Genomic DNA, 26,840 nt, shown 5'->3' with positions numbered 1-26,840 from the left:
TGAATACTCACATCAATATGAACATGAAGTCCAGACCTGGGGCATGGGGGAAGGGGGGGGGGGGGGGGGGGGGCAGGACTGACAGCTCCCCCGAAATCCCATTTTTGTTGTTTCCCCTTCAAAACACAGTCTCCTCCCATCCATCCCACGCTCGTCCCTGTGGCCCAGGCACCATCTGTCCCCAGCCTGTCCCACGCCTTGCGGCTCCCAGGGCAGCAAAGGCTGCTTCAAACCCATCCCAGAACAGTGGCTGAAGGCAGGGCAGAGACCATCTCCTCTAGGCTAAGAAAATAAATAACTCCTCCGTGTGCAGGGGCTGGTGGACACAAAGCCAGGGCAGCAGAACATGGAGTGTCCTTCCAGAGGGCTGGAAATAAATAAGTGAAACTTGGCCTTTGCTCCGGAGCATGTTCCTTTGCAGCTCTGCTGGGGCGGGCGTCATTTAAATAGAGGGAAAGGAAACCCAGTCCTGGCGCTGCACTGGCAAACATGCTCCCTGTGTGCCGGCCTGCCCTCGCCCTCCGCCTCCATCTGCCTGGAGAAGATGCTTGTGGTGGTTGGGAAGGAACCTCCAAGACCTTCCTAGGACAAATCATCCCCGCTGGGCTCGGGAGGGAGTTTTCTCTCCCTGCCACAGAGTGGGGATTGGGGGACCCCTGCACTGGGTGTGTGTTCGGGACCCCTCTGTGCTGTGGCTCCTTGCACACTGCTTATTCTCGAGTTCGGTTTCTTCTCTTCAGGAAGAAGAAGCTGCTCTTCTGGGGGGGGCCCAGCAGCATCGGCACTTGGCTCTTATGTGTGATTTTGACCTAAAAGAGAAGTGAAAACCCCAGCTCATAAGGGGGTCCTGGGCTTTGAGCCTCCCCGGGCACCCCAAGCCCAGGGACCCCACAGAGTGACCTCAGCAAGCTGGGAACACCCAGCACTGAGGCAAGGAACAGCACTGCCCCACGGCTCTGTCATTAAATGTCATCCCACTGCATGGGAGTAACTGCTCCAGAATCACATCCAGGGATAGGCAGAGGATTTCTCCTCTGGACAAGCTGCCTGCCAGATGGTGGGGGACCACACTGCAGCCCCCTCCCCAGAAGGCATGTGGCTGTGCCCACCCACCCTGCAAGGAACAGGTGTGTCCCTGTCCCCATGGCTCCCATGACTGCTTGCCATGAGTCCATGGCACATTGTGGGCTACCCACCAGCAAGCACAGGAGCCTTCCTCCACAAGCTTTGCCATGCTGTGTGGGGAGCCAAGGCTGCCCATCATGCTGCCAGTCCCTGCCTGTCCGCATCCCATCATGCTGCCAGCCCTGCCTGCCCGCATCCCATCATGCTGCCAGCCCTGCCTGCCCCATGCCAACACACTGCCAGCACACTGAGGACTCACTGTGCAGGATGGCTGCATCCAGGGCTCCCCATCCACCTGCATGGGCAGCAGCTTGGATGTCCTGCAAGGTGCAAATAGAGGGAACACAGGATGACACAGGCATCAGCTTTTGCCGCCGGTTAGGTGCTCAGCTGGGAAGGGTGACAAATACCTGATGGTGACAGATGAACACTGGGCCAGCCTCTTCCCAGCACTCTTCAGCCCTGTGTAGATCTGCCCCATCTCCATCGCACCCTCCAGCCCCACCACCTCCAGGAGGTGGTCGCTGAGGTCTGCAAGAGAGAGGGATCACAGCCGGTTCCCCTGTGTCTGGGGATCCCCCACCTTCTGCCATCATCTGAAACACTGGGGCCACTGCCTGCCTTGCAGGGCACCGAGGCTGGTGACACGGTGACACTGTGGGGATGTGTCCTGATGTCCCTCATGCCCTGAGACCACTGAGCACAGCATTCACAGCATTGGGCAGTGGCGATGTCCAAAATCTCTGGAGCAAAAATACTCGTGGTCTGAAGTAGTGCCCAGCCCCGCATAGCTGCAAGGTGGCAGCCCAGATACCCCCAGCCCTTTGCTTGTTTGCACTGGTGTATGAAATGGTGGCAGATACCTTTCCCTGGGTGCCCTGGAGCACTGCAGCCCCACAGGAGCAAGGACGCACAGCAGAATCCTTACTGGGAGGGACACCAGCAAAGGTGCTCCACACCAGGGCAAGTAATGGTCTCTCACTCCCCTCAGGGTCCTCTTTCACCCTTGGTGAAACTCCCCCAGGAGAAGCTCTCTGAGTCTCTCCACAGCCTCCTACCTACTGGGGATATGCCCAGGAGACTGACCCACTGCCTCTCACCACCTCTGGAACAGGCCTTTGCCCTGTCCTGCTCCCTGCTGCCCATGTGCTTGAGCCAATGACAGCCTGGGATGCTCGGAGCCATGCTGCAGGGGGGCAGTTTCCCACCCCAGCCCCAGGCTGCAGGAGGTTGGCAGCTGGAAAATACGGGCCCTTTGCCTATTTTGCTGTGTGCTTTCTAACCCACTGCTCTGTGCTGGGGAGCCCTGCCAGCACTATGGGCTGCCTGTGCCCCACATGTGCCCCGGGGACAGTCCCAGTGGCTGCAGCAGCAGGTCCAAAGTGCCAGTGGAGCACGGCCTGGGTCCTGTGGTGTTCCTGAGCCCCATCCCCCCTCCCCCAGCCAGGCTGGCAGAGCTGTGTTGGAACCTGGAAAGATGCTTACTAAAGCCCTCGGTGCCAGCTCTGCAGCTCTGCTTCCAGTTCCTCCTCTGCAGCAGCGCCTGCCTGCCAGCCACAGAGAGCACTGAGGCTGCCCAGCCTCATGCCTGCAGGTGATGGGTCCCATTTGGAACACCCCTCCCCATCTCCAAGCATCATGGTCCCCAGAGGGTGGGAGGAGAGATGGATGGCCAGGCATGGGAGCCACGTCCTCTCTGGTCACCATGGAACAGAATGACCAGCCCTGAGAAATGGGATGCAGATGGATGGAGCCATCCCCCTTCTCCAGCTTGGACAGATCATTGTTGAGATCACCCCGTCACCCCAAAAGACATCAAGACAATAGCAATCCCTCCAGTGCTATTGCTCCAGTGCCATGTGCACTGAGCCTCAGCCAGAACTGTCACATACCCCATGCCAACCCCACACATCCCAGCCATCTTCAGGCTCCACTGCTCACCCTGCACACAGAACTTGAGGTCCTTGGCATCAGTGACCACCGTGGCATGCAGCTTCTCAGGGACTTTCTTGCCCAGCCGGCTGTAACCGCGCTGCTTCTTGGTCTCACCCCAGAGGTTGGAGCCGCCGTACATGCTGGGGATGTTGAGGACAGCAATGCCCTCCAGGGACGTGTTACTCAGGTCCAGCATGGTCCCGTCACACTGTGGGCACACGGGCAGTGTCAGGACACAGGGTGCCCAGCACCATGGAGCCCGGCCTCCTCTCCCCACCTGCACACCAAAGGAGCTGGGCTCCCCAAGCATAGTGGATCCCCAGGCAATCCTGCCCCAGGGTGGTTGGGGCTGGAGGTGCAAAGAAATATCTCCCCGTTTAGCTTTTCTAGGGCTGACAACAACCACCTCACTTTCCTTGTGCTGCTTTCCCCTCCATTCAATATGAATTCTACTGCACATCCCAGATGGCAGTTTTGAAAAGCAAATTCCTGTGAGACCACATAAAACCTTGGTTGCACTCAGTGCTACAACCCAAAATAGAAGACAATTCCACCTTGGCCTCGGAGAAACTTTCATCCAAGCATCTCCAGCACATGCTTCCTCGCCTCCCCTTGTTCAAACTGATGCCAAAGAATCAGAAAGTTTGGCTGCCCAAAATCTAACTCAAACCAGTTATCTTCAAGTGCAATTTGGAAACTAGAAATGAGGATGGAAGGAAGTGATAGGGAAGATGTCAGAGATAAAAACGGCAGGTTAGGGAGAGAAAACTGCAAGCCAAGCACACAGAACTGGTACCCTGGGCTTCACATCCTTACAGCAGGTCTGCACAGCTGAGAATTCCCTGTGAAAGGTAAAATATCTGTTGTCTGCGGCTTTCCCACAGGCCTGAAAGCAGCAGCCATGGAAATGAATTTTTTAACTTCAGGTCTTCTCACTCCCATGCTACCCAAGTGATGCTGGATCCCCTTTCTAGGTACCTCTGGAGGAAGCAGCTGCTTTCCCATTCAACTGTGTTTTCTCTGGAGCACTTGTATTCTCCTTTATGCAACTCTGCCTACCATGCTGCGCTTCAGCAAACAGCAGCACTTTTTATTCCTTGCATTTCGGTGATGCAATGGCATTTCTACCCACTCTTGCTTTGAAAAGAGGAATGCAAATGGGCTGGATGAACCCCTGCTGCTGCTTTGGCTCCAGTTGTTTTCCTCTAGCAAAGAGTGAAGGTCTCGAGCTTATTTTTGATACCCTCTCTGCAAGCGCTAAGCGCCGGCCACATGTATGTGGAGCTGGGTGCTCGCACAAGCAAGTGTCTCTTGTGTGTTCAGATCTGCTCTGCCTCCCCAGTGCTCCAAGATCTTATTTTTAGCTTTCTGTTGAAGGCAAAAGGCAGGAATCTTCTGTTTTGGGAGTGAAAAGCTGTCTCTCCAGAGCTTGGAAAGACTGTGAATCCTTTCGTTCTCAATACATCTTAATGATACGATGATTTGTAGGAAAGACCCTAACTGTCTTGATACTGAGCAAGAGAACTTTGATTTCCCATTTTCCCATCCCTAGCTGAGCTGAGCATCGCTCCTAATCGCAGGCATCCTTCTTACCGACCTGGCCATAGTGGGATGAGAGCGGCCCAGGGCTGCCTGGGCTGTGGGATTTCCGGGGATGCTGCAGGGCAGACAGGACCACAGCTACCCACGCATGCAGGGAGTGATCACCCCCTGCCTGTGCCCTCCCCTGTTAGCGTGCCAGCGCACTACAATGGGCTCTTTGAGCAGGGGCAGCTGACGGCACACTGGCAGCGATGCTGGAAGTCCAGATTTGCAGCTGGGGGAAAAGCAGATTCATTTCCAGGAGCTGTTAGGGGAGCGAGTGCCAATTTCCAAAACAAAACTGCCGTTTCTCTGCAAGGCTGACAGTTGCCTGGGAGCTGGGGGGAGGACAGGCTGCCGCTTTCAACTTCAGATCCTGTGGGATTAACGCTTTCCTGCCAGTGCGGAGCAGCTGATGATGCTTTGGTGGGGAGTGTGCGGGCACCTCACAAGCAGTGGAGGGCACCTCACACGCATCTCCAGCAGCGTCAAACCCCACAGACGTGGACTTCATGTGCCGTGGGACACTGGCATGTGGCTGGAGAAGGGGGTGAGACATCCGTGTCCCTCCCCACCAGCTGCCAAGGGTGCAGCTACTCCATAAGAGCTTTGGGAAGGGCTGAAACTCCCCTCAAGCCAAAACTATAAAAGGGTCATGTATCCAGGGGTAAGAAGAGGTGGAAGTTTACAGCAAACATGGCCCAAACCCTCCAGCACAAGCGGAGAAATGACAGCGCTCGTAGCAACCATGAACCCTCCTCCCCGCTATAATTAAAGGCTGTTTCCATGTCATCCAGAGATTATTCCAGGCACGCTCTCAAATACAGCTGGAAAGGGGGTGGGGGGGAATACAGGGCTATTCTTCTGCCTGCAGCTGGCCAGCTCTGCAGCGTGTGCTGCGCAGTGAAAGTGAGTCTTGCCAGCCACAGCATCCTCCTGCCACCCTAAGGGGTCAAACCTGCCATGGCACCCACTCCCCAAACCCCCAAAAGCCTTGACCAAGGGACCCTGCTTTAAGCTGAAATAATGAATTTGAGCTGACAGAGGGGAGATTTAGATTAGATATGAGGGAAATACTCTTCACTATCGGGGGGGTGAGGCCCTGGCACAGGTTGCCCAGAGAAGCTGTGGCTGCCCCATCCCTGGCAGAGTCCAAGGCCAGGTTGGACAGGGCTTGGAGCAGCCTGGTCTAGTGGAAGGTGTCCCTGCCCATGGCAGGGGGTTAGAACTGGATGAGCTTTAAGGTCCCTTCCAACCCAAACCATTTTATGACTCTATGACCCACAGGTAACATCTCCCAAAAAGCCTTTGTGCCATGGCTGGAGCAAGGAACCTTCCCAAGGAAACCTACCTCCACTTCAACATAGTCGTGGAGCTTCTTGCAGGTGGCTGCAAAGGTCTCTGATGTCCCGAATTCAAAGTACCACAGCTTGTTCTTCATTCTGGGGCACAGACATGCATCAGCATCCTGCTTGGAAGTGGCACTTTGCCCCATACCCTCCCCACCCCCCAGAATGGGCTGCCAGAACCTTTCCGGAGCCGTTGTGATAGGGACACAAGCAATTGTGGGGAGGGACCACCGGTGTCACAGCCCCAGGGAGTTGTGCTGTGGGACAGCGGGTGGCTTGAGCAGACCTGACTCTGACACCCTGTGGAGGGGAAGGATGGGGGTGCTGAATACTCCCTCAGCATGGGACAGGGGTGCTTTCATCTTAGCAGAGCTGACCATGGGCTGTTGTCTCTCAACAGGGCTGCCAGGGTGGGGTACCCCATGGAGGGGTTGTCCTCCACCTCAAACCCTGCCTCACACCCTCCCAGCACCCTGCCAGGCAGCCCTGACCACTGCTCATCCCCTGCATCAATCACTGCACCAGGCTTCCAGGGGGAGCTGTAACCTCTGGATTTCAGAGCAGAGACAGATGCTTTGGTCCATTTGGGGTTTTTCTAGCAGGTATGTATGAACATGGGGATGAGGGTCACAGGCCACAGCTCCTGCTGCCATCACACCGTTTCCATACACCCTGAGCACAGCAAGAGCGAGCTGTGACCTGCTGTCTGCCCTGCCCTCACTGCCTGGCCTGCTCATGCCAGTTCTGGAATTCGATGCTAATTATAAAGCACAAATGAGTGTAATTGGGTGTGTGGCCAAGTTTGAGCAACCTGCTACTGCTGCATGGGGCATGAAGAAGCACCCTGGACCCCCACCATGCCTGTCCCCTAAGGCTGGCTGAACACCATGCCATGTCCTCAGGGTTGCTGACAGCCCCATGAGGAGAAGGGCAAAAAGAGCCTGGTGGGAGGCTGGGAAGCTCCAGCACTTCCCCTCTGCATGGTGCATGGCAGCAGTAGGGCATCCCCCCTCACCCAGCTTTTGGAGGGGCCCATGGGCAGCCCTTACCTGCTGTTGAATTTCTCAGGGTGCTTTTCTCGCATGATGTGGAAGCGGTGGGCGATGGAGGCATCCTGCAGGGAGAGGGAGCACAGAGAGGTTGGTGGCACAGCAGGGAAATAGAACCCCCCTCCGCCCCCCTGTGGGCACAGGCCAGGATAATGTGGGCTCAGCTCTTTGGCCTTGCTGCGGACCCCATGGCACATGCTGAGATGATGGAGGAACCCTCAGCCAGGCTGCTCACAGAGTACTGAATGGATGTGTTAAGCGAGATGTAATTAGCGCACTTGGCTTCCTTCCCTCATCACAGGGGCTCTGTATGACGGTGGATGCTGAGGGAGGAAGGAAGGGCTACCAGCAGGGCAGTGGGCTCTGGGGACACCCCAGGACCCTGCTCCTGGCAGCTCTGCCCCAGCAGCTCTCCTGAAGCTCACTGCATCCTCTACTCTTCAGGGTGGGGTGTAAGCCTGACTTGAAAGCTGTCACCAAATGCCACCTGCAGTGACATCCCCTGGCATAAGGCAGGAACTGATGTGAAACTGGAAGCACCCTGCAGCACTGTTGGGTGGGCAAACCCACCATGATGGTACCATTCAGGCACATATGGCCAAGGTCAAAAATGCTGCAAGCCCCTGGGAGAAGCAGTACTCTCCAGTTTGCCATCAGCCCAAACCCCTGCTGCTCCCAGGACTGAATGGCATCAGGAATCAGACCCTGCTCCTAGGAATTAGCTCAGGGATGGCTCAGAAGAGAGCCAAGGATGAGTCCAGAAGAAGACAGGATGAGCCAGTGTGGGGGCTGGCATCCTTAGAGTGTTCCCACTGAGCTGGGCCATTCCAGCAAATACATAGAATCACAGAACAGTTTGGGTCGGAAGGGACATCAAAGCTCATCCAGTTCCAACCCCGTGCCACGGGCAGGGATATCTTCCACTACAGCAGGTTGCTCCAAGCCCGTCCAGCCTGGTCTTGAACACTGCCACGGATGGGGCAGCCACAACTTGGCCAGTGGGAAATGCCCTTGGGAAGCCACTGATCTGTCTGGGTTCAAAGCTGTGGCTGTGCTGGGGACCCAAGTGACAGCTCCTGTGCTCCACTAACCTTCCGGGTTCTTCCCTCTGCTTTGCCGTGGTTTGGGGGACTCCAGTGTGCATCACATTGTCTGGGCACCAGTGACTAGCCCTGTGCTGCCCTCAAGGCCCAGCCCTACCCCGTGGTACTCACCACCCCAATGGAGAAGTAGTTGTTGATGATGGTGGATGGGACAGGGTCTCCGTTGGCCTCCTTGTCACTGGGAATGACGTCTATCTGCCAGCGGTCCAGCATCACCTCTGTGCTGTGCTCAATGTCTTTCAGGACCTTCATCAGGTTGCCTCCTTCATAGCCTGTAAAGGAAAGAAGATGGGCCTTGAGGAGAATGGAGAAGGATGAAGGGGGGTGCAGCCATGTCACGTGGAGGTATTTGGGTGCTAAACACCCAGGGGAGCTGGCGGCTGGTGCTGTAACAGCAGCGAGATGCCTGGGTCTTCCTTGCAGCAGTGGCAGAGACTTCAGCTGATGGCACAGCATTCCCAATGCAGGTTTAGAAAGCAGCAGCAGCTTTTTTAGGAAGCACCATCAGGAGGCATCAGGGCTGAGATGCAGCCCTGAGCTTTGTCCCAGGAGCCTCCCCAGCCCCCGGACAGCACCCACCCAGCCACACCACAGTGCCCACAGCCTGGCCACCCCCTGTGCGATGCTTGCCCAGCCTCACCTCCTCCCCAGCGCAGGCACCGGGCCAGGTCATTGCCCGTTCCCAGGGGCAGGATGGCCACTGGTGGGTGCTTTGCCAAGTTTGCCTTGTCTGCAAGTCAAGAGGAAAGAGAGGTTTGGGGTTGAAAGGGCTCATTCCCTGCTCTTCTCCATGTCCCTCCTTGGAGGGCAACACAGGGGTAATGCTGTTGGCAGGATCCCCATCCCCTGTCGCGCAGAGAATATCAGGAACCTGCAGCAGATCACCAAGAACATGGGTGGACGAAGCTCTGCGGGAGCACAGCTGCCCCTCATTCACCTATGCAGTCCAGGATCCAGCCGACCGTGCCGTCCCCTCCGCAGGCCAGGACGCGGAAATCTGGAGTGTCCCGAAAGAAGCTCAGCCTGGAGAGAGCCAGAAGAGACAAGGGGTGATGTAGGGGAGCAGGGGCCAGTGGGAGGGGGCAGAGGACTCAATGCAGCATCTCTGTACCCTGGCGCAGGCCCGCCACGGTCCAGGTTGTACACTTGGCGCGGGTTGAGCAAATAGTGGAATTTCCGAAGGACCCTAGGAAAAGCAGAGGTGTGAGGGATGCTGCAGAGGTGAGCTGCCCTCCGTGACAGATGCCAGGGCAGCCTTAGGGACTGGCAGCCCCTGATCCTAAGGGAATACTGTCCCTGTGCAGGATTCCACCTACCGCTCCCCTTGCCTTCCTCCGCTCTTGGGGTTCACAAGCACCAGGAGAGGATGTGTCCCTGGCCGTGGGCTGATCTGGAGGGCAGAAAGTGCCGCTGCAGGGCTCGATATGCACCCACAGTAGAGCTCACGGTCCCCGCCGTGGGAACCTACCTGCAGTCCTTGCCCATCCACTGTGCTGGGGTTGAACTTGAAGCCCTGGCTGTCCTCGGGGTTGGTGCTGGCAGGGGAGTCGCTCTCGGATCTCCGGCAGTGGGACTGCCTGTCCTTTGGGGAACAGAAGCGCGGATGCGCACGCCACCCCAGGAAGGCAGCGCCAGCAGCTGGGGAAGGCGGGCTGGCCACAGTAATGCCCTGCCAGGTCCCTGCCACCCAGCAGCAAGGAGGGGGCACTTACCAGGACCACAGGGCAAATGTAGGAAGGCAGCAAGATGTGGTCTCGCAGCGGACCCCCATCACATTCCGGCTTCACATGGGAGGCACATTTGTTGTGGAGCTGGAGGGGACGGGGGGAAGGGAGGTTGGGCCAGGGACACACGGCCATTTCCTATCTTTGAACCTCTCCTCCCTATGGCCAGCTGCGCAGGGAGCACTGCAGGGTGCACCCCAGCTCCAGTGCACCCACATACTCACAGTAACTTGGCACCAGACGCAGTGCAGGCCGGTGATACCCTGGTAGCACTTGATGCTCTTGTGGCATCTGTCACACTTGACGGGGGAATTGCCCTCGATCCATGTGTGCTGCATCACCTGCAAGGTACAGGGGCACTGCAGGCACAGTACCCACCTACCTTCAGCCATCGCCTCTCCGCTGCTACTGTGGTTCTGGAGGGTGCTGTGCTGTGCAGGGATGCTGACTGATCCAAAACAACCCCTCACATGGCCACCTTCCCTCCCTGCTGCTCCATGCAGCACATCAGGGACACCCATCTCCACCTGAAGCCATGCCAAACCTTGGGGCTGGTGTCCTGCAGATCCCTGGGGGCTGCGGATGGGATCTACCCTCCCAGGCTCTGGATGCTGGGAATGCCTATGAGCTGCTGCCCAGGACCCAGGAGGCAAATCCCATGGGAAAAGGGCACAGGGGATGTGGGCAGTAGACACAGGGGCCTGCTGCTGCCAGTGGTGCTGCCTCTGGGAGAGTTCCAAGGGAGACCCACCAGCTCAGAAGTGCACCGGCCACCTACTCACGCTTGTGTTTCTCTTGGACTTCACGTAGGTGCTGATGCAGGAGGCGATATCTTTGGACACACACCTCTCGTGGACCGTGTACTTGCAGACTGGCAGGAGAGAAGAAGGTGGTGAGCATCACACCCCAGCATCCCCTCCCCACTTGCCCTGCAGCACCTGCGGGGCTCAGCACTGATGGATACTAGTTTCGCCCTCCCTGTGGCACTGGAATGGGTTGGGAGCTGCCAGCCTGGGGTGCAACAGCCTGGCGAGGGTCTGTAACTCACAGGAACAGCAGAGGCCCTGCTTGCGGACCCCCAGCAGCATGGTGTGGCAGAAGTTGCAGTAGGCAGGTTTCTTGAAGTGCTTCAGCCTCCAGGCATGCTGCCCATCGTCCTTCGCGTTCTGCAGGGCAGGAAGCAGAGGGTGAGGGGGGGTCCCCATTTACTCAGTCTGCCACTTCCATCAGCTTTTTGTTCTGGAAAAGCTCCCAGTGTGTTTGCAGTTCACACCCAGCTGGACCACGGGCTCTCCCTGCTCCCTGGTGTTCCCATCCCATCCCTGCTGCTGTATCTCCCTGCTCCCTGGGCATGTCCAGCTCCTGGCACTCCTGGCACCGAGCTCCAGCTCTGCACAGCCCCTCAGCACAGCCTGGCTCCAGGGATTCTCTGCTGGTGGCCAACAGGAAGGTAACTCCACATCTCGGGACAGACCCTGCCACAACAGGGTGACCAAACCAAGCCTCTTACATCTGACTCCAGGCTTGAGTGCTTTGCAGAAGCCACTTAAAACTCCCCATTTTCTTGAATGTTGCTGCTAGAAAACCTGCCCTCCTGACTCTGTAGGAAGTAACTGCCAGAAGGAACACCATGGAGCAAAAACATGTATTTTCCCTGCAAATGATTACCAGTAGCAAACTATGGCTAGGCATGCACCTTGATGAAATTAACTCCAAAAGGGTGGAAAAGTAACACAGCAAAATAAGCAGGGGTCCCAAACCACCCCTCCTGTTCTTTGAAGCTCGCACCAGGAGAGGAGCTGTCATTTTACATGCTCATCTTATTCTTTGATCAAATATTCATCAAACAGGAGTACGCTGTATTGACAGCAGGGAGCAAACCCAGCCTGCTGGGGCACAGCAGCTGGCAACGACTGCAGCTAGCTCAAAACTGAGCTTGTGAAGATCTGGGGGGCCAAGGCTGCTCAGCAAATACAGGGTGAGGGTGCCTGCTGGGACCAGGGAGCAAGGGGCTGTGTGGTGCCAGACTGTTGGTGGTGCATAGTCTGTTGGTGCAGGTATGGTCCCTGCATGCCCTCCATTGCCACCCTCCTCTCATGCCCCTGGCTTTCCTTCTGGAGTGGGCAGCACTGGATGTGGCCAAAGCAGGTCCCTATGTGGGCACTCACTGTCTCCATCCCTAGAAGGACCAGCAAGGGGATGGTGGTCATGCCTCCCCGGATCCACTCCTCCAGCGTCACGGTCCCGTCATGGTCGTAGTCAATCTCCTCCATCATTGTCTTCAAGATCTGGAGGAGGGAGGAGATGCAGTGTCACGGTGATGCTGCCTGTGAGCCCTGGCTGCTGCCTCCCACCGAGAGCTCCTGCAGGATCCCCAGCCCAGGCACTCACAGGCTTCAGCTCAGTGGAGTCCCACTCCAGGTACTCAGCCACATGGACCATTTGGTTGATGATACGATCCAGCTCCTGAGCACAGAAAGACATCGGTGCTTGGCACTTAGGGATGGCTTTGGGCACAAGCAGCCTCATGCTCCCAGGTCTACGTCCTGATAGACCCAAGTCCACCCCAGACTCCCACCCACACAGGGGGTCAGCAATACCCCACTTCTTAGTGGGTCTGGGAGCGGCTTTCTCCTCTGAAACCTGCCATAAGATCTGCAGTAGGTTTTCCCCTCAGAAAAGCTGCTCTGATATAGCAGATTTTTATTTGCAACAGGTTTCAAGGGCAATACCCAAAGGACAAAAAGAAAACTCCCAGGGAGGGGGTTGTGCACAGTTTTTCTCTTCTGAAAGCCTGTGACCTGATGTAGAGCTGCAGTTACTGGTGGGTGGATTCCTTCTACCTGCTGCAGAGCTGGCATGCATCCCCCAGCCCCATGGTCCAGCCCCACAGCAAAGGCTGCTTCCTTCCTCCTCCCTTCCCATACCCCTGTCTAGCTTGGAGCACCACACCAGGGCAGCAGGCACGCTGACAGCAGGCCCTGCATGTCTTCAGCCCCCCCAAGTAGGCTTCTCCTCTCCCAAGGGAACGCTTACCGAGCTGTCCAGGAGGCCGTTTCCATCAGTATCATAGAGGCGAAACATAACTGGAGGAGAAAAAAGAAGCTGGCTGCCAGTTACACCCCAGTCCTGGGGCACCCCAGGCAGCCAGTGCTCAGTGCCAGGGCTGCTGGGACTCTGGGAAGGGATGGGAACTGAGCCCATACTGGGCTGTGGGACATTGGAGCAAAGCCATACACTCCCCAGCTCTATGTGTGTCAGACATGGGTGCCAGCAGGAGGGAGCAGAGAGGTGAAGCTGAGCAGTTTTCTCAAGTGGTTTTAACATTTCATCATTAAAAAGTGAGTAGGAAAATCCATTCCCACAGCCCTCCTTAGGTGAGCCCCCAGCAGATGCCTCCAGTGATGTGTGACCAGCATCCCATGGCTCCAGGGTCTCACTTACACTCCAGCTTGTCCTCAGCCCGCCCCCTCTCCAGCAGGGACAGGTAGCAGACGATGTCCTTCAGGTGGACCACTTGTGCCAGGGGTGCAGGGGGATGTGGGGGGGCAGCTTTCAGGGAGCTGTGGCTCTTCCGCAGGCTGAAGGGTAACCTCTTCTCCACGCCTCTCATGCCTGTGGGCAGGGAGCAGGGGGATGAAGGCCAGGCACACGGCTGGCCATTAGTGCCAGGAGCTGCTCCCAGCTGGGACATGGGGCTGGCAGCACTCTGGGGCAGGGAGCCATTTATTGTGGTGCTGCGGCCCATCACAGGAGCAGGGCTGAACACTGCCAAGTTGGTCCCTGGCTGCAGACCCTCACATCTCTAGCACTGTGTGTATGGGCAGTGAGAAGCCATGGGGACATGCTCTGTTGGGGCAGGAGCTGGGCTGGAGGCAGCCGTGACTCACAGCTCCAATCCCCCCTAGCTAGGAGCCAGGCAATTGACTGGGAGGGCTCTACCAGATGGGATCAGTGGCTTAAGTTTGCAAAGCAAAGGTGTCCAGATGCCAGGAGCCCACCTATTTTTGAAGGTCACTACCATCACGCTGGGGACCTGACCAGCTGCACCACCGGGGCTAGGTGTGGGGTTCTGCAGCTTGGGAAACCAGGAAAGGCTTGTCCCCATGGAGCCCCAGCCAAGCTCACCTGGTGACTGAGGGCTGAGCAGGGACCCAGAGGAGATCTTTGAGGAGCCAGAGGAGTTGTGAGCAGAAGGGGTGCCAGTGGTGGACTTCTGGGAAGATGACCTGGACCAGCTGGGGGAGGCACTGGGGATTGATGCCGGGGTGAGGGATGACGGCTGCGGCTCAGCTGTGTTGCTTTGGCAGCTCTTTGGCTCTGGAGTGTGTCGTCCTAGGGCACTTAGAAGCGATTTCCCATTGATCCCTGCAAAGCAGACGGACCATAAAATGGTTTGGGTTGGAAAGGACCTTAAAGCTCATCCAGTTCCAACCCCCAGCCATGGGAAGGAACACCTTCCACTAGACCAGGCTGCTCCAAGCCCTGTCCAACCTGGCCTTGAGCACTGGCAGGGATGGGGCAGCCACAAGGCTGGTCACTCATTTCAGGTTTTTGCTATCCCAGAGCACACTGGCATCCTGGACCCAGGGCTCTCTAAGGGGCACCACAGCCCCCCCAGGCCTCACCCTCCTGCCTGGCCCAGCAGTCTCCAGCAGCGCTGCCACCCATGGGGACTGGCCACCTGAGTGCTTGGGACCAGGTGAGCAGGATGAGACCCCTGCCACCTGCCAGAGCTGCTCTCGAGCCCCAACGCTGCAGGCAAGCACCCGGGGAGGGTTCTCCCTTTTCTTTTGCAGTTTACAGTACTTTCAGCAGAGGTCTTCATGCACCGCAAATCCACCTGGGCAAGGGCAGGGGGAAACTGGGTGCCTGGCACAGGTCTCCTGCTCTGGGTGCCTGCCCACACCAGTACTTGTGAGAGGTGCACAGGCCTCCTTGCTCTGATGGAAATGCTGGCGTCAAGTGACTTACAGGTCTGGAAGGGAGGAATCGGTGCAATGGTGTCCTGTGGATTTCCACTCCAGGCAAAGCTTTTGCTGGCTTGGAGCAGTGGAGGGCCCCTGGGAGCCCATCCATGGGATGGGACAGTGTGCTGGCCTCGATGCCACCCACTTGCAGGTGTCACCCCACTACCTCTGTCCCTGTGGGGCAGCATGGGAGAGAGGCCAAACTGCCATGGCATACCCAGCTGGGTGACAGCGGTTGGCTTACCAAGGGTGTTGTGCTGCGAGACGCCAGGGCTCTGGCGCTGGGTCTCAGGGGAGGCTTGACATATCTTACGCTTGAAGGAGGTGAAGAGGTGTTGGCAAAGCTCTTCAGGCACGTCTGCCTCCAGGTAGGTCTTCATGAAGAGGTGAAAGCCCTCATAGTCAATGGGCTGGGGAGCAGACACAGAAGAATGATGGAGGTGCCGCAGACATGCCATGGAGATGCAGATGCACCAGTGGAGGGTGGTATCCTAGACCCCCATCACTGGGCACATCAGCTGCAGAACCCACTCGAAAACCAGCTTCCCACATCCCAGTGGTGAGATATAAACTAAAGAGACTCGGAGGCAGCAGGGCCAAACATCCCCAGTGCCAGCTGGCTGCAGGGAGCTCTGAAAGCCTCCTGCTCCCCCACGGCAGGGCACGGAGCAGGGGGACTCTCCAACCCACCCCCAGCCCTGGGGACTATTGTCCTCCCCAGGTCTCCTTGCCTCCTCCTTCCCTGCTGGGCATCCTCATCACATCAGAACATTGCCTTCCTGATGGCTTTTGTGGCCCCAGCTACAGCGAGGGTCCTGTGGTGCCCTTCAATAGCGGGGTAGTTTTGCTGCCCCTCCTCGACATATTCAGCCCACTGATTTTTCTCATTTTGCCTCATTTCAGTGATTATGGCCCCTGTGAAAGGCTCTGTCCTGCTGGCACATTAATAGGTCTCTCTGAAAGCACCACTTGGAAAAAATAACCCCAGCCTTCCCCAGGCAAGAGCAAGAACACATCGGGCCTTCCCTCGTCCCATGCTGGCAACAGCAAAATCATTTGCTTTTGGGGGAAGAGAGACAGAAAATCCCTCCTGGCTTCTGCCTGGCAAGGAGATGCCCCAAAATGCACCTCATGCATCTCTCTGCAGTGCCTACAGACAGCACTGGACACCAGCATGGCCAGGGGCTCCCGGCAGCAGCGATGGGATGAGGTGGGATGGCCGCACGGCAAGCCTGCCCCTGGGATGGGTGGGGAGGGGGGAATATGTGGCCGGGGGCTGGGAAAGATGCTCCCCATCTGTGAAAGCATCTTTCCCAGTGCTAGGAGCATGGCCATAGGGAGAGGTGGGAGGTGGACAGAGAGAATGGCTGCTTTTAGCTGAGGGAGCTGCGCTAGGGAAGCTGGCAGGGTGCTGGGGGCCGGCTGGAGGGGACAGGGCCATACCTGTTCAGGGTTGTACTTCGAGAGGACGCCATCCCCGTGGAATTCCTCCAGGACATCCTTGAGCTTCTTGGTGGAGTCTGTGGAGACAAAGGCATCACACAGGTGAGATCCCTTTGCCATTAGAGAATCTCCCTGGAGAAGAGAATGCTCCACAGAGACCTTAGAGCAGCTTCCAGTGCCTAAAGGGGCCAACAAGAAATCTGGAGAGGGGCTTTTTACAAGGGCCTGTAGTGACAGGACAAGGGGGAATGGCTTTGAGCTGACAGAGGGGAGATTTAGGTTAGATATTAGGAAGAAATTCTTTCCTGTGAGGGTGGTGAGGCCCTGGCACAGGTTGCCCAGAGAAGCTGTGGCTGCCCCATCCCTGGCAGTGTTCAAGGCCAGGTTGGACGGGGCTTGGAGCAACCTGGTCTAGTGGAAGGTGTCCCTGCCCATGGCAGGGGGGTAGAACTGGATGAGTTTCTAAAGCCCCTGTGAGGACTCACATCCCTCTGTCACTTCCAGACCACCCTCCTGGGGAGGAGGCAGCTGCCCGCACTGCAGCCTTGCTCACCACGCTGTGATTAGCAGAATGACAACACTTGAACATGAGCTCAGCGTTACAGATGGTGTTTTATGGTCTGTGACTCAAGAAAGGCAGGATGAGATGCAGACAGCGACGCTATGCACACACCTCTGCCTGCAGCCCTGTGTTCCTGTCTGGGATGGCGGGTGGGCAGGCAGGGGGCTGGGAGCTGCTTGCACTGGCTTGTTTGAGTTGGAAGCCATGCCTTCCCATGCTGTCAGCCTCACCCCAGCGATGTGCAGCAGCCCTGAGGACAGCTCTGAGGATGTCATGGGGACGGAACCCTTTGCCTCCAAGTCCTTTCTTGCAGAAGCCTGCTCACCCCAGGGACGTGCTGCCTCTGCCAAGCAGAGATTTTACACCTCCTCTCCCTTTGTGCCATGGTCCTGACTGAGCTTTCCTGCCTGTCCTGTCCTGCTCTCAGGCTACATCACTTTGCCACTGCCTGCTGCAACAAGGACACTCACATGCTGGCTCTCTGGTAGGCAGGACCTCAAGGATCCAGTTTCAGGTGCATAGGCTTTGCCTCGGCTCCCTCTGCAGCCTCTTGCAGCCCCAGGACCCCACAGCACCACCGCCAACCTGCTCTCCTTGGCAGGAGCTGCAGGAGAAGGGCTGCTCTGCAAAAGCGCTAAGTAAAATTGCCGCAGAGGATTGGCAACCTGAGGCGAGCTGTGGAGCAGCTCCATGTGTTTGGGAAAAGCCAGTCTGCTTTCATTGCTGGCATTTTGCTTCACGGATGAACGTGGGAGCTGGCCGCCTTCGGAGGGACCGAGCCATGCTCACGTGTGCGTCCGCCAAAGCAGGGGGGCTGGTGCTTAGCTGAATTCTCCAGGGAGTGCAGGCACAGGGACTCTCCTGCTGTGTCCCACCAGCTGGAATCTTCCCAGCCTCCCCATCCCAAATCTAAAGAGTTATCTGTTTCTCCAGGAGGACACCAAGGATGTGGAGGACAAGCCTGGCACAGATCAACAGGTCTTTAGAGCTCCTCATCCCTGTCCTGGGCCGATGTGCAGGGTACTCACAGTCCGTGTACTGCTGGAGCTGTGTGAACTCGGCAGGGCTGAGGGAGATCCACCCGCCATCGCTCATCTTCAGGCAGCAGGGCCCACTTTGGGGTGGCCACAAGCTGCTGTATTTGCAGGGCTGGGCTGGCTCAGTCACATTGGCACGGTGAGGGGCGTGGGGGGCTCTTGGCCAGCTGGCATCATCCCACTGAGCCTATGGGCAGCAAATCCTGGATCAGCACCTTCCTCCCTAGAGCAGGATAGAAAGAGAGGAAGAGTTCAGCAGTGCCCGGCTGCAGGAGGGGTGGCACCATGCAACCAGCAACAGCCAAAGTTCCCGGCGGCTGGAGGATGTGCCTCAATAGAGCCAAGGCAAACGCCACTGTGGGGATAGGAGTTTGTTGCCTGGTGTACCCCTGGTGTACCCCTGGTGTTTTCCAAGGGAACCCAGCGTGACAGGAGCAGAAGGAAGGACACAACTAATTAGAGAAGATGCAGTGCACGGAGGCAGGGGGGCTGAACGAACGGAAGCTCCCAGCTTGCGCCTCTATCTCCGAAGCTGGTGGTGACCTTTAACTGGATCCTCCATGGAGGACCATCCTAAATTAAAATCTATGTTCAAAACTGGGTGAGAGGGAAAAACCTGCATTGTAGAGGAAGCATCCCTACAAGTGGCCCTCTCCAGCCCATCCATGTTCAGGCTTGAAGAGTTATTAGCTTCTTCACTTAACCAAATCAGACACAGGGGAAAAGACAGCATCCCGAGGAGGTGCCTCTCTTCAAGGAGCAGATGAGAGCAAATTGATCTTGATTTTACAGCCACTTCCCTGCTAAATGTTGGCTCCTGGTTTTTACCAGACTGAGCTGATGAGAAAGAGGAGCAAGGGCGAGCAGGGAAAGGCCACACGACTTGGGATGATGCTTGGAGAGCACCTGCACTCCCAGCGGCCGGCTGGGCTGCTCGTGGTGCTGTCCATTTGCAGGAAAAGGCATTTGGCAAAGGTGAGCAAGTCATTTTGGGGAGCTGCTGGGTCCCACGTGCCACAGCAAACCCACCCAGTGTCCCTAGGGACATTTCCATATGTGGTACACCAGGGACAGACACTTAGCCCTAATCCAGGATTTGCCCCCAGGTGTCTCTGGGACAGACCTCCTTCACTTCAGCCACAAAGGGCAGCCCCAGGGCTGGCAAGGAAATGTGACCACCTTCATAAGGCTTTTGGGACACGATCAGGGGAGATGGAGACTGGCTGAGAGAGCTGGGCTTGTTCAGCCTGGAGAAGAGAAGGCTCCAGGGAGAGCTTAGAGCAGGTTCCAGTGCCTAAAGGGGCCAACAAGAAATCTGGAGAGGGACATTTTACAAGGCCCTGTAGTGACAGGACAAGGGGGAATGGCTTTGGGCTGAGAGAGGGGAGATTTAGATTTGACATTAGGAAGTTCTTCCCTGTGAGGGTGGTGAGGCATTGGCACAGGTTGCCCAGAGAAGCTGTGGCTGCCCTATCCCTGGCAGTGTTCAAGGCCAGGCTGGACAGGGCTTGGAGCAACCTGGTCTAGTGGAAGGTGTCCCTGCCCATGGCAGGGGGTTGGAACTGGATGAGCTTCAAGATCGCTTCCAACCCAAATCTTTCTGTGATTCTATGACCCCTGAGATGCTTCTGCTGCTCCTGCCCAACGCTACAGGGGCACAGCTACCTCAGGGCTGAGGGGGATGATGCTGTCTGCTCATGCTGCTCTGCCCTTGGGAACTCATGTGGGGACAATGCACAGCCCTGAGGGAAATGCCACCTCTCCACCCTTGCCAGGCCCTGCTGGCCCTGAGGCACCTTTCCTCCAGCCTGTGGCCATCCCAGCTCATCCCAGCAGCTCCTTGTCCCCATGCCACCAATCAGGGAAAGGCTGGACACAGGTATTAAAACAGCTGTGTAGCTGGGCCAGTAAAAACCACCCAACGTCTTCCCATACTGGCACAGGTTTTCTAGGGATCTTCATCCTGGGGAAAGGACAAGCAGGAGTACAGTGTTTCCACCTTTTCAGGATGAAGGGCTTGTCCCAGGGTATCTCCAAGGCTGGTCCAGCAGAACCCAGTCTGTAAGTAACCCTCCATGAGCATACACTTTCTGTTTCCTGACAAGTGAGCTGTTTTGTTAGACCAGAACCTATTCTTTATCCTAAATTTATACAAGGAGGGGCTGAGAGAACAGAGCCAGAGCAGCCTGCACAAGAAAATGCAAAAGGGGGGGGGGGAACTCTTGGTTGGTTCCAGAAGCCCAAAGGAGTCCCAGTGCACCAAGCTTCCTGCAATGGACAGCAGTGAAAATACCCCTTGCTTGGTTTAGTGTTGGGTTATGGGGCAGCATGAAGCAACAGAAGGAAAGTAAAGTGGAGCTAATTGTGCCATCCCAAGGGGCTTTCCCCCAGCAATTGCTGGAATAACAAATGCCACTTCTGGCGCATCAGCTTTGGATTTCAGGAAGGGCAGGGAAAACCTCCTTAGGAATCCAGCTGCTCGTTCAGTCGCCTTCTGAATTGTCAGCAGCAAATTATGTTCTATTAAATCAAATTTGCCTCTCTCTAAAAATAGCTCCCTGCTAGCGTTAAGAACAGTGGACTACCCTGCCTGAAAGCACCTCCTGGGACATGGCCCCTCTCCCCTTCTCGCTCCATGCCCACCAGCTGTGCATGTGGGCTCTGCCATTCTGCTGGCACTGGCAGCACGACGTGACTCAGGATGGCTGAAGTGGCCGGGGGAGGATGGAAAGGGGGGAGCTGGGAGGGCTCCGAGCACCTCCCAAGTCCTCCCTGGGGATTAGCTCGTACCAGAGCCCTCAGGAAGCCCCTTCATGCATGGAGCATCCTGCCCGCCCCGGGGCTGGTGTGGGAGCTGAAGGATGATGGAGCATCGCCGGATGCAGGCAGAGGTGCAGCTCGATGGGAGCCAGGGCCCGGCCACGTAGGGCCTGAAACATTCACATCAACAAGGGTGATGCCAGGTTGAAGCTGGGGATGGGCCAGTCCCCACTGGCCAGTGGGGCCCAGGCAGTTGGTGGCCAGGCCATGCCTTGGACAGGAGGCATGTCTTAATATCCATGAGAAAGGGCTGCCCGCAGGCAACCCCAGTGTCCAGGGCTGGGGGGCTGCTCGGGACAATGATGGGCAGGTAGAGGACCTGCTTTTCCAGCCAGCTGTCACTTCCCACGAGCCTCCCCAGCCATCCCTGGCCGCTTGGTGCTGCTAAGGACAGAGGATCCAGCTCCTGGGCTGCTGCCCAGCACACAGCACAGTGCCATGGGGCTCGCCACAGATTTGGGAGGGTTTGTGCTGCTGGCATCCGCCTGCCCTCTCCAGGACTGGAGCTACTGAAGACCTCATTTTACCCAGTCTGGGGCAGACATACTGCGGGCAGTGGGTAGGACAGCAGCCTCCAGGTGCTGGCAGAAAAGCAGCCACTGTTGCAGAGCCTCCTTTGGCCGGCTAAGCAGGAGTGTGCTGATGGCCACGGGAGATTTCTGCTTCAGATGCCCTTTGGGAAGGAAAAAACACCAGCTCCTCAAGCTTCAGGAGACTGTGCGAGGAGGGCGAGCTCCTGCTGTGCCTATGCTGCACACTGGCACGTGTGGAGGCTGTAGCTCTCCAGCAGCCGTGGGCACAGCACAGCCCGAAGCCAGGCTCTTCCCTGCATCCCTCGCTGGGCCTGCTGAAAGAGAGTCACTCACAACAGTTTCTCCTGGGGCACAAGCCCTGTGGGTCCCTGCATGAATGGCATTTTCCAGCCCGCCACATCATTTGGGAAAATCAGCCTATTTTTGCATTGGACTGGGGAGAGGCCCCTGAGCTGGTGGGTGGAGTGTAAATCCCTCCTGTCCCACTGCAGCAAACAAACCCCTACCAAGTCACGCTCAAACTATTTTCTGCAATGACAGGGGAACGCACTTCTCTGCATTTTGCCAGCCTGAGAGGACACTTGGGATCTGCTTTTTCCATCTTCCTGCCTGTTGCTCTCTACACATTCCCTTTGCCCACCCATCCATGCAGAGCCACATGCACACATCTGCCAGGAGCACCTTGCTGGGCCTCTGTGCCCACTCCTGGCTGCAGGGCATTGCTCCCTGGCAGCTTTCAAGCAAGCAAGCAGCATTTTGCTCAGAGATGCTCCCCTCTCCCTGATCGCTGTGTAAAGGACAAGCAAAGCAGAGACATCTGCCACCATGACCAGCTCTTGCATGGCGAGTGCTTTCTCCCACACAGCTGGGCAGTGGCACGGGAGGAGGAGGGTGGCCTGAGGTCAGGCTGCAGGCATACCGACTCCCAGCTGGGACAGCAGAGACCCAGCACAGCCAGTCCCTCTCCATCAGCCTGCCAGGGCCAGGACAGCTCAGCTCTCACCCCAGGGACACCAACAACTTCCCGACTTACTCCTGTTGCCTTTTTAGAGAATAACTCTGCTGGCTGCGTCCAGAGCAGGCTGGATCCAAGCTAGGATGCCTTTAGAGTGAGACCTGTCCTCTCACCGCCTCCCGGGCATGTCCCAGTTAGACTGGAGCTTGTCTTTCGGAAAAGCCCCTTCCCACAGGAAGGCAGGGCTGGCAGGGAGGCAGTGGTTGGCCCCCACAGCCTCGGGGCTGAGGTATCCTCCTGGCTCCATCACTTCACACCTACAAACCCAGGGCTTCCCGCTGCTGCTGCAGGGAAGCTCTGCCTCTGTCCCTGCAGGAATCGTGCAGCAGCAAGTCCCACAGGTTAACTGCACCTTGCATGGGATAATGCCGCTTTCCAGGAGCTTTGAAATACATTCTTATGCCCTTTCATACCCTGAAACAACCTGAAGAACAGTTGAAGACAGCCTCTTGCTGCAGGCTGGGCATGCCGAACACCTCCTCAATCCTCCTGCCCTCCAAAGCAAATGGCCCCAGCAATTTTTACTTAATGAGGAAGACGCTAATGAGCTTCCCTGGCCTGGCAATGTGGGGGAACAGCTGACTCCGGCTGTTTCTCTGCCAGTCAAAAGGGTGTGTTGTTTTATAGCAAAGCTGAGAACCAACACATGCTGAGACACCAGTGAAGACCACATAGCCTCCCCGGGCTCTTCAGAGGCTTGGTGGAAGCCATCTTCTCCACCTTGGGGTGGACAAAAGGATGCTGCCCCGTCCTTCCCGACCCTTTAAGCAGCTTTTCCCACGGGCTCCCCGCCCCAGCGCTGCCCCACTGCTTGAACGCCTGTCCCCTCTCCCCAGACCGCTTCAAACTCGACCCAAAGGCCTCGGGACGGGACCGGGATAGGCTCCGAGGGCACTGTGCGGGGCGGCAGCGAGCGCCGGGCTGCCCAAGAGACGGTCCCGCGCGGGGTTTTCCCCTTGGAAGGGGATGAGCCCGGCGCGGGTCCCCGTTATGTTATGTGTCCCCACCACCACCCCATTGCCGCACCTCGCGTCCCCTCGCCGCTGTCCCCTTACTTGGCGGCGGCAGCGCGGTGTCATCGGCGGCCGGACCAGCCAGGTCTCTCCGGAGAAGGCGGCTCCGCGTCTGCCGCTTACCGGGCTCAGCGAGCAGCCCGGCAGCTCCCCGCTCCTCGGCGAGGCGGAGCCGGGAAGGGTGATGCGGAGGGATGCGAGCGGGCCCAGCCCGCTCCGCTCCGCCCGGTCCGCCGGCACCGGCGGGCGGCCGGCAGGAGGAGGAAGAGGAGGAGGAGTTGGAGGGAAGAGCCCGGCGGCCCCGACCGCGCCCTCGCCCCTCCCCGGGCCCGGGGCAGCGCCGGGAAGTGCCGTGGCGGGGAGCAGCCGCCGTGCGGGGAGGACAGGGAACCGCGTTTCCATCATAAACCTCATTTACTGTGAATCCCCGCCTCCCCAGAGCGGCAGGGCTTTCCCTGTCTCCCACCGGTCCGGCACCGTGCCCCGCAGCCCCGCCGCTATCCCTGTCCCCGTCACTATCCTTGTCCCCATCCTCATCCCTCTCTCTTCCCTGGGGCTTTTTACCCCTCTGCCCCTCGGTCTCTCTTGCTTTGGAGTGGTTTCACCCGTGGCAAAGGTTGCTGTATCCTAAGGAACAGAACAAACCACCGAAAACAAACAAAAAATGCCAAAACAGACAAAAAAGCCTCTTTATTTTCTTTCCATGACGCGTACGCCTGCCTGCTCGGGGTGACACTATTTCAGGCATGTCTATTATTTATGTTTCGCTATATTTATATTAATTAGAGACAGCATCATGTACGTAGATCTGCAACTTCAAAAAAAGCAGGAGAAGGGGACTGACAGCCGAGACTGAACTTTCCTGAGAGAACAAGCAGAGAGAAGCAGAATGCACGGCTATAGCTGTACTCTGTGCTAGTGCTGTATGATGTTCCTGCTCTGCTCCTGGGATCTTTTTGGTCCCAGGCCCGCTTTCCTTCCTTCCCTCCTGGCTGGGATGCCAGAGGGATGTGTCAGGGCTCCTGGCTGCGATGCTGAGGACAATAATGTCCCCAGAGTCATGACAGTTTTAGGGGAGATGGTGGCACATCATATGCTCCAGGCAAGAGAAAGCACCCTTTCAAAGCACCAAGCAGTCCCTGGTGATGATGAAGCACAGAGGAGTCTCACCTTGTGGAGCAATGCAAAGAGGGCTCTGAGCTTCCCTGCTCCTGTTCGCACTGACCATCTCCCTCAGGAGTTGTAACCTGTGTCAATAGGTTGAATAGCCATAGCAGGAGTCCTCTCCTTTCCCCTGAGATGAGCTTCCGGGCCCTGTCCTTGTCCTGTCCAATGGTTCCAGGCCACTTCTCCTCCATCCCAGGGAGGTGGCAGTTTGTCAGACATAGGGGTGAGTGGAGGAGAAGGAGAATGGGGAAAGCTCCTGGCTGGACATCTGCTATTGATTTTGCCCAGGGCACATTGACTCCAGGCTGGTCAGGCAGAGACCTGACCAGATCTGGTGAAATACCTCCTGCAAAGGCTCAGCTGGCAGACACACAGCCCTTGTCCCAGAAAGAATCCTTGTACCAGATGAAACTTTGCATAGCTGAGGGCTGACCCTGGCCGTTGCAGGAGTGATGCACACAGGATGTGCTATTACCTCCAGCAATGCTTTCTGGCCAGCAGCAGTTCCCCAGGGCTTTCCAGATAGCTGGAAGCTCCCACAGTTTTTGTCAGTTGTTGGAAATGTCCCTACATGAGTGGTGCATGGATATTTTCTGCAAGCGGGAAGTCCAGCTCGACCACAAGAAGCCAATGGCCCAGCCAAGATGCTGTCCTCCCCAGTTCTCTGTTAGGTTTGCTAATGCTCTGCCTAGGCTATCGGTGAAACAATTCCAGCACATCCAGATGGAAGAGTCTCATTCTTTACTCTCATCCAATTCCTTCCAGTGATTAATTACTAAAATAAAATGTTAGAAAGAAAAAAACTGTTATGATTAGGCACAAGCCCTGGTAATGACGTCTCTCTTGGAGGGCTGCATGCTGCGTCCCAGCACTTTCCCACCTCCCTCTGAGGTCTGTGGGCAGCAGATCGACCCTCAAAATGGATTCCCTTAGTGGGAAAGACACTGGGTTGGGCAGATGACAGCTGCTATGAGTGCCTTAAACATCGATCTCCATGTCTGAAAGCCCTGACCATGCAGCCCACAGTGCTCTCACCAGCACAAAAAGGAGGGTGTGTTTGCTGAGTGGCAGCTACTGAGGTCTGGCAGTGCTGGTGTGGGGACTCTGCCCTGTTCCATGATCTCTCCCCCTGGGAATTCATAACATCTCCCTGGTCCCCATCACTTTACCAATGCTCTCCCTGCCATGCTGATAGCTCGGTGCTGTGCAGCAGTGATGACCCCCCACCAGAGACCTCACAGCCATGGCTGCCCCTATCTCCTGGGCAAAATGCTCCTGCCAAGCCCTGTGCCTTGAGGCCAGGGCTGGCTGAGCCTCACTCTCCAGGTTAATGCTGAACGCTGGATCAATTAGAGCTTCAGCCCCATTTTCCAGCTCCATCCGAAAACCCCATCACATTTTCCTGGCAAAAAATTGCCCTTCTTAAACCTGAGTCACTTATGATTCCTTGTGCTGATCGGTAATTTCTTCTCTTTTACTGGTTCTCCTTAGCAGGGCCCAAATCCCAGCAGGCAAAAGGGCTGGAAAAGCTGTAGGCAGAAAACACAGGTACCTGTGGTTTAGGGCTGAAATCCCTTCCCAGACCACTGCCCAGCACCCATGGGATTCAGGTGGCTGGTATCCCAAGGAGATGGTTGCTCTGCAGGGTGGGCAGTGATGAGGAGCCATGGGCAGAGGCACAGGAGAACCTCAAACCTTGTTTTCATGAAATCACAAACTGGTTTGTGTTGGAAGGAATCTTAAAGCTTATTCAGTTCCAACCCCCTGCCATGGTCAGGGACACCTTCCACTAGATCAGGTTGCTCAAAGCCCCATCCAATTTGGGGCCATTTGGGGTCCACCTGATGGGAAGAGGATGCTTTTCTCAGTGCAACAAGCAAAGGAGAGCTTAAAAGTGTCTTTTCATCATTGTTGTCATCATCTAGGCAGATTTGGGGTATTTTTATCAGTTCACATCTTGCTTTAACTCTGCTTAATTTGCTCTTGAAATGTTGACCAAGGCAACGCTGGTGTTTGCTGCTGTCTCAGTCATAGTGCCACCTCTCCTGCCCAGGCTCTGTTACGTACAGGAGAAGGGATTCCTAGCAATTATAACTTCATTATTTTACTGAATGTGTGATTACAAATGGGAACTGCAGAGCCTGTTAGGGCTCTGAGTAATGAGCACTGCAGTCAGGATACAATTAAAAAGAGCCCAGGCTCCCCTGGCCCCAGCTTTTGCTCCAAAGACAAGTGGACTGCTCAAAAAGCCATTCACCCCCCGCAAATCAGTTCTTAGTGACCGGGGAAAGACGGCAAATTCCAAAGGGAAAACACAAAAAAACCAGCCTGAAACCCAAAAAACAAAACACTTGAGAAATTTCCAGGCTGGTCTTTAATGAACAGCTCTTGTTCTGCCCGCGGGCGGTCCCCGG

General features: G+C 56.6%; 1 protein-coding gene across 2 annotated transcripts; it reads right to left on the bottom strand.

The window, feature by feature from the left end:
- Positions 1 to 60: 60 nt before the first annotated feature.
- On the bottom strand, positions 61 to 23,501 carry LOC133268509 (diacylglycerol kinase gamma-like). 2 transcript variants are annotated; one of them, XM_061451722.1, is made up of 25 exons: positions 23,302 to 23,501; positions 17,870 to 18,101; positions 16,280 to 16,356; positions 15,081 to 15,246; positions 13,995 to 14,234; positions 13,311 to 13,481; positions 12,903 to 12,952; positions 12,258 to 12,332; positions 12,035 to 12,154; positions 10,915 to 11,032; positions 10,649 to 10,737; positions 10,091 to 10,207; positions 9,855 to 9,953; positions 9,611 to 9,724; positions 9,459 to 9,532; positions 9,254 to 9,328; positions 9,080 to 9,165; positions 8,783 to 8,872; positions 8,254 to 8,414; positions 7,040 to 7,104; positions 5,993 to 6,083; positions 3,067 to 3,268; positions 1,536 to 1,656; positions 1,385 to 1,445; positions 61 to 809 (listed from the first exon to the last, which is right to left on the bottom strand). In XM_061451722.1, exons 2-25 carry the CDS (start codon positions 17,934 to 17,936, stop codon positions 711 to 713), a joined length of 2,628 nt encoding a protein of 875 aa, XP_061307706.1. In that variant the 5' UTR covers positions 17,937 to 18,101; positions 23,302 to 23,501; the 3' UTR covers positions 61 to 710. The 2 variants fall into 2 exon arrangements, with proteins under 2 accessions (XP_061307706.1, XP_061307705.1); XM_061451721.1 differs by having other exon boundaries at positions 17,870 to 18,065.
- Between the last annotated feature and the right edge of the window lie 3,339 nt (positions 23,502 to 26,840).

Source organism: Pezoporus flaviventris, unplaced genomic scaffold, assembly GCF_033815535.1.
Source record: "Pezoporus flaviventris isolate CSIRO_AGI_PZ_B2104156 unplaced genomic scaffold, CSIRO_AGI_Pfla_v1 ptg000013l, whole genome shotgun sequence".
Taxonomy (NCBI): domain Eukaryota; kingdom Metazoa; phylum Chordata; class Aves; order Psittaciformes; family Psittacidae; genus Pezoporus; species Pezoporus flaviventris.
The sequence above is the reverse complement of the archived record's forward strand: the minus strand, read 5'-3'. Positions and strand labels throughout refer to the sequence as shown.